This window comes from Pristis pectinata, chromosome 27 (assembly GCF_009764475.1).
Source record: "Pristis pectinata isolate sPriPec2 chromosome 27, sPriPec2.1.pri, whole genome shotgun sequence".
Lineage (NCBI taxonomy): Eukaryota > Metazoa > Chordata > Chondrichthyes > Rhinopristiformes > Pristidae > Pristis > Pristis pectinata.
Genome location: NC_067431.1, coordinates 17,706,851 through 17,720,652, shown reverse-complemented (window position 1 = coordinate 17,720,652; position 13,802 = coordinate 17,706,851). Strand labels below are relative to the sequence as shown.

The 13,802-nt window shown below is 43.1% G+C and overlaps 1 protein-coding gene across 4 annotated transcripts in view; it reads left to right on the top strand.

The window, feature by feature from the left end:
* Window positions 1–13,802, top strand: part of nectin1b (nectin cell adhesion molecule 1b) — a 379,915-nt gene that overhangs the window by 356,153 nt on the left and 9,960 nt on the right. For 2 of the 4 annotated variants that reach the window (XM_052039767.1, XM_052039769.1), the window contains exon 8: window positions 8,586–8,696. The exons of the other annotated variants lie outside the window; for them this stretch is intronic. In XM_052039767.1, coding sequence (XP_051895727.1) covers window positions 8,586–8,696 — 111 coding nt within the window. The remainder of the gene's footprint in view (window positions 1–8,585; window positions 8,697–13,802) is intronic. 4 annotated transcript variants of the gene reach the window in all.

Here is a 13,802-nt window from a genome sequence, read left to right as displayed (position 1 = left end):
ACAGGAGGCCACAGACTATGTCAGAGTGGGAGTGGGATGGAAAATTAAAGTGGCAGGCAGTGGGAAGCTCAGGGTCACCCTTGTGGATTGAACACAGGTGCTCCACAATGCGGTCACACAAGCTGCATTTGGTTTCTCCAATGTAGAGGAGACCACATTGTGAACACTGAATGCAGGTGATTGACAAAGTGGTCATCCAATTGTATTTGGTTTCTCCAATGTGGAGGAGACAGAAAGAAATAGGGTAGGTGGTCTTGGTCAAGGTAAAAGGCATGGTAAAATGTTTAAAGGTAGCCTATGCTCAAAAGGAGTGCAGATACCTAAGGGATAGTAATGCTGCCAGAAAAACAGAGAGAGAAGAGGTGAGATTATGGAGGACTTAGAAAACTTTTAAAAAATTTCCATGTCATGTTGTGGCTGTGTTGGGAGCCAGTGATGATTGAATGGGACGGTCTGTGTAGGATACAAACATTAGCGAGTTTGAGCTCAGGCTTAGTGAGGATGGAAGACAAGGGTTGGTCAGGAAAGCACTGGAATAGTTGAGGCTGGAGGTAGGTGCTTATTCCAGGTTCACGAGGTATTCACCAGCATTGGCAACGTGAGCTCAAGGTTTCCTTGCTTGTTACACTGAGTATGTCGAAGGTAATGACCAGTCACTAATACTCATAAGATGAGTCAGATAGAGAAACCTTGGCTGGAATAGTTTGTACACTTCTGCAAACCACATTTTTGGAAGAAGTTGAAGAAGATACAGAAGAGGTTTACCAAAATGTTTCAGAGATGAGGGATGTCAGTTATGGGGAGCAACTGGACACCTGCACTTATTCTCCTTAGAGAAGAGAAGACCAATAGGAGACCTAATGATAGAGTCATACAACACAGAAACAAGCCCTTGGGTGCACCATATCCATGTTGACCATCAAGTACCCATCTGCACGCATCCCATTCATGGGCACTTGGTTCACAGCCTTCTATAACTTGGTGATTCAAGCACCATCCATATACTTTTAAATGTTGGAAGAGTACCTCCCTCCACTGCTTTCTCAGGCAGTGCGTTCCAGACTGAAAATATCTCCGAGTGAAAGAATTTTTCCTCTAATCCCCTCTAAACTTTTTACTCCTTATCTTAAAACTATGCCCTCTAGTCTTAGCCACCTCTGCCAAGGGGAAAAATTTTTCCCACTATCCACCCTATCTATGGCCCTCATATCATTTATACCTCCGACGGGTCCCCCCTCAGGTCCTCCACTCCAAGGAAAACGAACCCAGCCTATCCAGTCCTTCCTCACAACTGAAACATTGATGTTGAAATTAATTTTTTGATAGAGTCAAAGATCAATAACTGGACGTCCAAGGTTTACAATGATTGGCAAAAGAACTAGGTGTGAAATGAAGAATAGTATTTCACACAAAGGGCTTTTATTACCTCTGGTGCAATCAGATTCAACAGCAAATTTCAAAGGCAACTGGGCATAAATCTGAAGAGAACCAATTTGCAAGGTTATGGAGAAGCAGGGACTGGGACTAAATTGGTTCATTATTTCAAAGTGCCAGTAGAAGCATGATGGGCGGAATGGTTGCACTCTGTGTTGTAAATTTCTAATGTTGTAACTTGGGTCAGCTGGGAATCAAAGCTAGATCCATGTATCCTCCATATGGTGTCGAGTGGGTAACACCCTCACCTGTGACAGGAGGCAGTGAGTCCATCCCATCACAGAACACTAAATCCATGTGACAAGCCAGTGCCATACCAAGGGACTACTACACTGACAGAGAGGCCAGCTTTCAGGTGGCATGTTAAACTGTGGCTCAATAGGAAAATAATCTTTCTATAGGTACAAGAAAATAACAGCAAGCGTTATAGTATTATACTGAAATAACTGGATATTAGTGTGATTCCACAATAACTGAATATCAGGTAGGTACTGTGATAACTGGTTATTGGTGTGATACTGGAATAGTCATACTGGTATAGTATTTAAATGATCAGGTATTGAGAAGTACTGTAACAACTGGATTCGTTTGTAGGTTTGTAATAATCAGGCACAGCTGGAGTTGCATTATAAAAATGGGAATTATTATGGTGACAGGTTAATTGAACCCTGGTATGATATTGTTGAAAGTAACTGCAGATGGGATACTGTTGCTGTGATACGGCACCAGCTCGATACTGATGTGGTCCTATAATAACAATATGTCAGCGTGTTGTTTATTTTTGCCGGCAATATAAGTGGCACTGGCAGCATTTTATTTACTCTCTTGCCCTTGTTGACATGAGGGAGTTTGGTGGCAACCATATAATGTAGACCAAACTGCAAAGGGCCATTGTGTTCTTTACCTAGAAGGACAGTTGGATAGTTATGACAATCCAGGAGCTTCCATAGAATCACGTAGCAGAGAAACAAGCCCTTCAGCCCACTATGTCCACGTCAACCATTAGTCCTATATATACTATCCATTTACCAGCACTTGGTCCAGAGCAGCGATTCTAATGCTCTTCCAAATTCTTCTTAAATTTTGTGAGAGTACCAGAGTCCATCACCTGACCAGGCAGCACATTTCAGATTGGATGAAAATATTCTTCCTCTGATCCACAATAAATCTCTTACTCCTCACCTTAAACCTATGCCCTCTGGTCTTAGACACCTCTGCCATGGGGTAAAACTTCTTAATATCTATCCCCTTAATAATTGTGTATATCTCTATCAGATCCCTCCTCTGCTCTGAGGAAAACAAACCCAGCCTTTCTATTCTCTGCTGAACCATTCCGTCCCTGGCAACATCCTGGTGAATCTTCTCTGTACCCTCTCTAGTGCAGTCATGTCCTTATAGTGTTTCGATCAGAACTGCACACAGTATTCCAGTGTAGCCTATTCAGTGTACCAAGTCCTCCCTGCTTTTATATTGTATAAGCTAATGAAAACAAACATTCCATTATGCCTTCTTCACCACCCTATCTACCTGTGCTGCCACCCTCAGGGACCTTTGGACTTATGCACCAAGGTCCCTTTGTTCCTCAACACTCCTTAGGGCCCAACCATTCATGGTATTTGTCATACCTTTAATGAAACTCCAAAAATTCATCATCTCACACTTATGAAGATTAAATTCCATCCATCATTGCTCTGACCAACTTACCTGCTGATCATTATCATGCTGTTCCTCCAGCATTTTGTGTGTTGCTCCAAATTCCAGCATCTGCAGTCTCTGGTGTCTCCACTATCATTCTGTTACCTAAGCCTATCCTCCTCACTGTCAGCAACACCACCAATTTTTATGTCATTTGCAAACTTACTGTTCATATCTCCTATATTCACATCTAAGTTGTTAATTGTATAACAAACAGCAAGGGTCCCAGCACCGATCCCTGTGGTACACCACTGGTCACAGGTTTCTAATCCATGGTAACCTTTTGGTGCAAGCAACTTAACCAGATCCATTTACAGTATCACCAGTGGACAACTATTCCATTTTAATACATACAGCTTGTGATGTGGACCACTGTCCGTGCTGTAACAGTTGGGTAATGATGTGGTAGTATAATAACTGACTACTGAGCGTCATAATAGACACAGGTGTGGTTCCATAACAGCTGAGTATTGAGCACTGTAATAGATTCAGATGTGGTTCTGTTATAACTGATTATTGAATACTGTAATAGATTCAGATGTGGTTCTGTAATAGATCAACATTTGTAATAGATCAACATTTGTAGTAGTGCAATACTTGCTGTTGACGTAGAGCTGTAATAACTGACTGTGTTGTGGTAGAACATAGAACATAGAACAATTACAGCGCAATTCAGGCCCTTCGGCCCACAAAGCTGTGCCGAACATGTCCCTACCCTAGAAATTACTAGGCTTACCCATAGCCCTCTATTTTACTCAGCTCCATGTACCTATCTAACAGTCTCTTGAAAGACCCTATCATATCAGCCTCCACCACCGTTTCTGGCAGCCCATTCCACGCACTCACCACTCTCTGAGTAAAAAACCCCTGACATCTCCTCTATATCTACTCCCCAGCACCTTAAACCTATGTCCTCTTGTGGCCACCAATTCAGCCCTGGGGAAAAGCCTCTGACTATCTACCCTATCAATACCTCTCATCATCTTATACACCTCTATCAGGTCCCCCCTCATCCTCCGTCTCTCCAAGGAGAAAAGGCCAAGTTCCCTCAACCTGCTTTCATAAGGCATGCTCTGCATTCCAGGCAGCATCCTTGTAAATCTCCTCTGCACCCTCTCTATGGCTTCCACATCTTTCCTGTAGTGAGGCGACCAGGAGTGAGCACAGTACTCCAAGTGGGGTCTGACCAGGGACCTATATAGCTGCAACAATACCTCACGGCTCCTAAATTCAATTCCCCGATTGAAGGACAATACACCATATGCCTTCTTAACCACAGAGTCAACCTGCGCAGCCGCTTTGAGCGTCCTATGGACTCGGACCCCAAGATCCCTCTGATCCTCCACACTGCCAAGAGTCCTACCATTAAGATTATATTCCGCCAAGATATTTGACCTCCCAAAATGAACCACTTCACACTTATCTGGGTTGAACTGCATCTGCCACTTCTCAGCCCAACTCTGCATCCTATCTATATCCCTCTGTAACCTCTGACAGCCCTCCAAACTATCCACAACACAACATCCGCAAACTTACTAACCCACCCCTCCACTTCCTCATCCAGGTCATTTATAAAAATCACAAATAGTAAGGGTCCCAGTACAGATCCCTGAGGTACACCACTGGTCACCAACCTCCACTCAGAATACGACCCCTCAACAACCACTCTTTGCCTTCTGTGGGCCAGCCAGTTCTGGATCCACACTGCAATGTCCCCTTGAAGTCCATATACACTACATCTACTGCTCTCCCTTCATCGATGTGCTTAGTCACATCCTCAAAAAATTCAATCAGGCTTGTAAGGCAGGACCTGCCCTTAACAAAGCCATGCTGACTATTCCTAATCATATTATACCTCTCCAAATGTTCATAAATCCTGCCTCCCAGGATCTTCTCCATCAGCTTACCAACCACTGAGGTAAGACTCACCGATCTATAATTTCCTGGGCTATCCCTACTCCCCTTCTTGAATAAGGGAACAACATCCGCAACCCTCCAATCTTCCGGAACCTCTCCCGTCTCCATGGAAAACACAAAGATCATCATCAGAGGTTCCGCAATCTATGTTCTATGTTCTATAATTTAATTCTCTAGGTGACCATCTCTGTAGGTCAGACAGTTTGCAGATCCACTCCTGGCCAGGGATTTATTAATCTGAAGATCAATATACTCATTGATTAAAGAAGTGTATGATTAATTTCTAGGTTATGCTCAGATTCCCAAGAATATTAGGATGCAATTTCTGTAACAGGTAACCTAAGGCATCCTTTGAATATCTGAAAATCAATTTCTGATGGAGGTGATGGCTTTTTAACTGTTTGATTTTTAACAATGGATAAATTCAGTGAGTTGCCCCAAGTGTGGATTTACCAGCTGAGAGTAGTGAATCTCTGGAACTCTCTGCTCCTGACGGTGGAGCAGACAAGATTATTGGATATTTTTAAGGTGGAGATAGACAAATATTCCAAAGATCGAGGAATTGAGGGTTATAGGGAACTGGCACAGAACAGAAGCTGAGATCGGGGGGAGATCAGCCACGATCATACTGAATGGCAGAACATGCTTGAGGGGTCTGGAGATCTACTCCTGCTCCTATTTTGTTCTTGATTCATGAATAAGAAGACAAAATCTTTATTTAAGATGTGAGTTTCTGACCATTTTGCCAAAGCTTAACAAAAATTTTGGGCACGTTGTGGGGTTTTAAATTTCATTTAAAACACTTACTGGTGGACTGTACTTGATAAACTTTTGGCACAGAGTGTTGGGCCTCTTTTGCTTTCTCTACTGCTCGCCTATCTGCACTGCCTAAGTTTAGCTCTATGGGCACTGATAACTCCTCGCCAACCTACCTTAGCTTCCACTGCCCCACACCTTGTCCAAACTCAGTCTTCAAGTGGTTTCTTCAAATCATATCTCCTTCTTCATCTACCTCCCCCATTATCCTCTCAAAACATCCTCAACCCCACACTAACAACCGGTCTGTCTCCAATCTCTTTCCCTTCCAAGTCTTTGTCATTTCCCTTGACCTTGTCTCTCCTGCAACTCCATTTAAGTCCTTCTTCAACCAGGTTTTTGCTGCTGTTGAGCACCAAAGCCTCATTTATCATAGTCACAATAACATCCTCCGAGATTATACCCAAGATTTAGTTGCAACACCCTGTCTGCAGCTTTTACTGCTCTTGGGCACACCATTCTCCAGCTAAATCGAACTCCTAGTTCCCCTCTTACGTAACCAAATATAACCAGAGAATCTGCAGTGATAGATCTTGTTGCCTGCACTCTGTGACATCCAAGGGTTCTTCCCACCTCCACTAAGGAGCTGTCCTTGATAACCCACCCCGCCCCCCCCCCCACATCTCATTTGTTCATCTACATGTTGTCTCTTAGCAACAGTATCTTTAGAACACATGCTAATGACATACAGTTCTATCGCTTCACCGCCACCTTCAGCCATTTCACCAGCACTATGTTGTCAGATCGCTTGTCCCAACATTCAGTCCTGGATGAGTCACAGTTTCCTCCAGTTACAAATTGGACTGAATACAGCTCCCATCTCACTTTCATTCCCAAACAATCAAACACACCAACTGTAAGCTTTTAATTTATGCAAGGTTCCTCTTACCACATCCTACAGTATTCAGTCCTATTGTCCCAGTCCTTGCTGACCTACATTCTGTCCCAACAATGCCAATCTATAATTCCCTGTCTTTCTTTAGTTCCTTCTATCTACACAACAGTCTCTAGCCTGCACTCTTGCCAAATTCTGCCTTCTTCCAGCCTTGGTTTTTTGAGCATTCCCTTTCTTTACTCCACCACTGACAGCATCCCCGCAACCACTCGTGTTCCTTGCTCTGGACAACCCACTCTAAACCTCCCCAGCACCGTTCCCTTAAGACTTGCATCTCTTTCACCAATATTTTGATCACTTTTTTTTGGCTCAACATCCATTTTTTAAATTACTTTTTGTTAAGTGCTTTACATTTTATTTTATAGATAACATTTTGTTATCTATAAATGCAAGCTGCTGTTGTACAATTCCAGACATTGAGGGTCAGCAGAAAAGTCAGCAGAAGATGGTGGCATTAGTCTTGAACCAGATTGTCTCTCTCACTCACACACACGGAGGCACACACACACACCCGCCCCCCCCCCACACACACACCTGCAGCATACACATAAAACAATGCACATGTGCACAAACCAAATAACACCAAATGACATACAACACAACAGAACACTCTCAACACAACACACCTGTACAAAAGCAACACATACTAAACTACAAACAATGCACACACGCAAAACACACACACAAAGCAAGCCACAAACACATACACATGAACACAGATATCGATCTCAGTGGGTTAGTAGAGATTCCCTGTGCTAGAAACAGTTCCCATCCCCCAGTCCCTGGATTTCTGTTGCGTTCCTAACCCAGCGTACTGGTGCTGACAATAGTGCTTGGTGGAATTTGCTGTTCCATTTCCTTGCTATTTGATAATGCCTTTGTTTGCATTGCTTAATTTGCTGGATTGGATTCCTTCATCTTATAAAAATTTCAGTTACTGAAACCACATGGGAGACATCTTGCTGGCAAAGAATTTAAAACTTGCTGGGCAAAGGGATATCCAGATTAATGCTGCTCATGAGGCTCTGAAAGAGAGGTGAAGGCGCTGAGCTGCCTCAGTGCTCGGATCTTTGTTTATCGTCCCTCAGTCCTGTGACACCTACTACTGAACAAGGTTTCACTGTAAGGGAAGCACTCACACTTCTGCACTAACTCCTTCCCATGCACATCCTACTTCCTGATCTTACCTTGCCTGGAAACACAGCCCGAGAACAAGTGCTGGGAGATTAGAGCCGTCTTTTTCACATCAAGGACTGGGAGATGGGGGAGATGGGAACTGTTTCTACCACAGGGAATCTCTACTAACCCACTGAGATCAATATAAACACCAATACATAAAGCAGTGCAAGGGAGGCACATGTAAAAACAATGCTTACACACATACTTCACATACAGGTGTATATACAGACACACTCATATTGACTCTCATAAAACCCACACACCCTTGCATACACATTGACTTCAACATATACACCCACACACACTCACTCAGCTGATCCTTATTCACACACACACATACATACACACCCACCCCTTCGCCCATGCAATCACTTGCACCCCACTACTACAGAAAATCAATCTTATGTAAATGCTCACTTATGTATTAACTCACACATCCACCTGGAGCTACACACACACACACTTAGTGGGAGAGGGACGTGTGTAACAGTCCCGTCCTGTGCAGTAGATAGTGCTGGGACTGAGTGCCATCGTGTGCATGCTTTCGTCATAACATTGAGGAGCTGCCCCATTCACTTACTGCAGTTAGTTTTCTCTCTCTCTCTCTCTCTCTCCCCTTCCCTCCTAATGTGGCACTCATTGTCTGCAGGTGGTGCATGTGGACAGCACTAAAGAGGAGGAGGATGTACAGAAGATGCCTCTGCAGACCAAGTATTACGACATGGCTGCTCCAGAATCATCTCCCTACTCAGAGAAATCGGTGAGACTCCCCACTAATGTCAATCGTTTTCCACTTCCCAGCCCCAGACAGGTTGGGTTGGAACCCTTCACCGCACACTTAGAGTCACAAGTATATTCCAGTAAACGAAAAGGCCCATTTGGCCCATCAAGTCTGTGGTAGAGCTATTCAGTTGGTTTCTGACCTCTAGCCACATTCCTACAAACTTATCAACTGCATGTTTATCCAATTTCTTTTTCACCATCTTCTCATGCGACTTAACTCAGCTGAAACAATAGTTCCTCATGCCCACTGTCTTTTGCCAGTTATCTGATATCTGGACCCTCATTTACTGACCCTTTAGCTGCAAAAGTTTCCCTTACTTTGTTCATGATTTTAAATGCCTTGATCATTTCTCCTCTCAACCTTTCTTACTCTGAGAAAAACCCCACCTTCTCCAGCACCCCCAACGTAACTAAAGTTCCTCATGTGACAATTGTTACTTCCAGTAGCTTTACATTACTTCCTGACTGTACCTTGTGATAGCGATCACTCACATTCACTTCTACACCAGATGACTATTAATCCTATCAATCATGTCAAACCTGCATTGTTCCTGCCAAACCATTTACCAGATTTACTGATAAGTTCATAATAAGCTGTGACTTTGTTTCATTCTCAGGATGCAGCTCATTCATTTGTCTTTTTCTTTCACTCATTCTCTGTCCTGTCTTCTTACTGTTAACTGTTCCCTTTCTCTCTCTCTCTCTGTTTTGCCTTCCTCTTCCTTTGTTCTCTGTTCCCCTCACTATTTAATAATTTACTTCTATTCCTGTCTGACTCTCTCTTTGCTATTCGTTTCATCTGCTGCTTTCTCACTCAGCAGTTCTCTCTGTTGCACTCTTTCTGTGTGTGTGTGCATCTGTCTCTCTCTCTTCCTCGTTCTGTCTCTCTCTCATTCATATTTGCTGATCTCTTTGCGGTCTGCAAATGAGAAGCAAGCTAGCAATTTAGATGTGAACAAGGTCTCTCTGAAGCAAATCTTCAGAGCTTGGAGATGTCTTGATCCCAAGCACTAATTATTGTTTACATTTCTCTGGGGCAAGCCAGACCTGCCCGGCCACAGTTAACAAGACACTTGAAAGTTTTTAACACAAGCTGATATTTCATTACCAGCACCCAGCTAAAGCTCATCACAACCTCTTTTTTCTTGCACTAAACTGCATAATAACAATGAATAAAAAAGAATAAAAGAACAAATTACATTCAAGGATTATTACAAGGCCTGAATGGGAGGAATGATGATATATAGGATGGTTGTGGGGTTGGAAAGGTTACAGAGGTCAAAATGGAAGGGGTCAGCGAGAGTATCAAACACAAGGATGAGAATTTTAAACCGGGGGTAAGAATAGCAGTTACAGGGAAGATGGCTAGGACACAGGCAGTGGAATGAGGGAGATTAACCAAAACTTTGGAATATCTGGTCTGGAGGTAACAAAGGCATGGATGAGGATTGTAGCACCAGATGAATTAGGAAAGGGATGTAATGGAGTTAGAAATGGGCAGGACCAGTGGCACCACAAATTGTGATGGGAAGTTCATCTTGGGTGCAGTTCAACAGGCTTTAGCTCTCCCTGGGATACAGTTCAACAGGCTCAGACTCTCACTTGGGTGCAGTCCACCACACACTCTCTCTCTCTCTCATTGGGGCACAGTTCCACAGACACTAATTCTCAATGAGGTGCAATTCTACAAGCACTGAGAGGGAGACACTTCCATAGATGCTAACTCTAAAGAGGGCAAAGTAACACTGAGATTGAACATCACTGGCAAGCAGCTTCATAGACTGGTCTCACTGGGGTACAGTTCCACAGACACTGATATGCCTGGACTATGACATTCAATTTCTACAATTAATTATTTGTACAATTGTGCAGCCAACTTTACACATGGATATTGATCGGAAGTGGCAGAACTCTGAGCCCAGTCATTCTCTTTCACCACCTGGAACACACTTCATTCTATTACTGTTGGCCACTTGGGTCCCAGTTGTTAATTCTCCTGAACTTCACTGAAGTGCTGAGGAAGCTGACTAGAACACTAAATCACAAGAAAATAGGAACAGGAGTAGACTGACAGCCCCCTCAAATGTGCCCCGCCATTCAATATGATTATGGCCGATCTGTGCTGACCTCAACTCCTCTTTTGTGCCTGTTCCCCATTGCCCTCAATTCCCTGATTGTGCAAATATTTATCTAACTCCACATTAAATATATCTAATGTTCTGGCCTTCACCACCCTTGAAGGCAGAGAATTCCAGAGATTATCCTCTGAGAGGAGAAATTTCTATGCAGCTCAGTTTTAAATGACCAGCCCCTTATCTTGTGGCTATGCCCCCTTGTTTGTGACTCTCCCCCACTAGTGAAAACCATTGGGAGAGTCTAAGACAGTTGTGTGCAAGTTGGAGGGAAAGTCAGTGTTATTTACAATCTGTACCCTGTCTCATCCATTCTCATCAACTTCCAAAGTCCTGGTAATCAATACAGTCATTCCATCTTATTCCTTAATGTATTTCAAACAGTTGAATCCTTTCCCAGTGAGTTGAGGAAAATGGCTTGAAATAAACAAGATCTTATTTACAGGCCAGAAGAATTTTTAATAAAGAAAAGTAATAATCTTGGAACAGTTTAAGAGGCTGTTAGATAGTCACATGCATATGCAGGGATTGGAGGAATATGGATTATGTACAGGCAGAAGAGAAGCAATTTCATTCGGCATTGTGTTTGGCACGGACATTGTGAGCCGAAGAACCTGGGCTGTGCTGTTCTATGTTTTATGTTTAATTTTCTTTGACACAAAGTACCGAACTGTCATAGGGTAGATCAGCAAAATAAAATTACATGAAAAATAAAGGAGTAGCAAACCACACAGCCCATCAAACCTGCTCACAATTTCATAAACTCAAGGCTGACTTCTTTTTTAAGTCTGCTTTCCTTCCCTATCCCATACACCTTGATCCTTTAAATCCCAAACATCTACATTGTCAGTCTTGGGTCTTCTCATTGCTTGATCATGCACAGCTTCCGAAAATTCCAAAGCTTCACAACACTAAGTGAAGAAATATTTTCTCCTCTCAGGCTGATGTGCCAAGCACTCACACTGAGAGACTTTTTGTTCTATGGTTCAGAGCCGAGGGAAGCAGTCTCTCAGGGTCTACCCTGGAAAGCTCTCAAAGAATTTAATGATTAACAATATCACGTCTCTTTCTTTCAAACTCTGGAGAAAATAGGCCTATTTTCTCCACTCTCCTCATAGGAAAGTCCTTTTAATCTCAGGAGGCAAACCACTGAGTCTTTATTACACCCTTTCTAAGGCAAGTATATCCTTCCTTAAGTAAGGAGATCAAACCTGTACCCAGTACTCTAGCTATAGCCTCTGCAAATCTCTATAAATTTGTATCAAGTCTTCCTCACTCATTGCCAAATAAAGCTGATGTACAAATTGCCTTTATAATTGTTTGCTGAATCTGCATGCTAAACTGTGATTTGTAACCTAGGCAATCTGTAAAATATCACCTTCTTATCGAGGAATAATCTTCCATTGCCTTTTGCTGCTCCCACCTAAAATAGGGGTGTGTGAATTGCAATTAGCCGCCAAGCATGCATTTATCTAATACCTTTCACAACCTCAGGATGTGCCAAAGTGCATCACAGCCAACGCAGTGCTTTTGAAGGGTTGTCAGTGACATACTGCAGGAAACGCAGCTGCAAATGCAAGTTCCCACAACAGCAACTTGAAAACGACCAGATCATCTGTTTTATCAGTGGTTTTGGCCAGGACATCAGGGAGAACGACCTTGTGAGGGAGACATGTTTAATGTCTCATCTAAAAAAACAACACCTCTGTCAGTGTGGCTCTCCCTTACTGGATAGCAGCCTGGATTGTGTGGTCACTTCTCTGGAATGTGACTTGAACAAACGTCTGGCTCAGAGATAAGAGTGCTACTCACTGACCACAACTAATGCTGTGAAAGGCGCTACATAAATCCAAAATTTTCCTCCCCAACTCTACAAAGTGACCAATAACAATGAGCAAACTGGGAGTTTCATTGGCCTGTAAGGTGGGAGAAAGTTGAAGTGTCATGTCAGAAATGGCTTCAGCATTTCTGTGCTTTTTCTCTCCGTGTTTTGTTTTGCCATAATTTTTCTTTGCTGAGATATTAAACCTGCTTTTAGAAACTATGCTGTTAATGGCTGTGGGAAGATTGCATTGAGATCTTTGAGTGAAACAGGAAGAACAATTTTAAAAAGGTAAAAGAGTGGATGGACTCTTGAAGTTCATGCTGAGTGTTGGGAGTACTTGGAGCAGGGATAAGTTTTCACCTCGGGTGTCACTTGTCCAGTGCTCCCTCCTGATGGGGTGTCACGACAGATATACCTTCCTATCTCTCTACCGATGTAATGGGGCTTCCCACGTCGCCCAGGCGGAGCTGATGACGATCGCTGCTGTTGGATGCAGACAAATATCGAAGTATGATCCTTTCTGCTGTTGGGATTAAACCCAGCCCCAACTGAGAAGTGTTTTATATGTAACAGTGGCTGGTGTGCCAATCTCGTTTCAGAGGTCACTGCTGTGTTGATGTGTAAGCAGCTAGTTGTGGGAACAGATCTGAACTACATTTCATTACTTGACACACCTTGATGGTCAGTGCGGATCCCAGGCTTCCTGACAGTTGATCAAACCTGCCGTCACATTCCAAATGGGTCTTATTCATGACCATTCGTCCAAGCTTTGGGCCAGAGGGGAAGTGTGGAAAAACCTTTCTCTGCAGTGAGCGGTTGAGGGCCAGGGATGGGACTTCCTGTAAGGGTGGTGGGAACAGGTCTGATGCCAACTTTCAAAAGAGAGTTGGATAGATGCTCCAAGGGGAAAAGATTGTGGAGCTATGGAGAAAGAGAAGGGAAGTGAGACTATGATGAGTGTGATGAGCAAAATGACCCTCATGCTGTTTATTTCCATGAATTCAATTCTTATTTTGTTGATTTGTTGGTGTTCGTGTTGACAAAATGTGTTGACAGGTTCAGACTAGCTGAAGTTATTAGGTGTACAGTAGAAGATAATGGGATTATTGATAAGTTATTGAGTGCT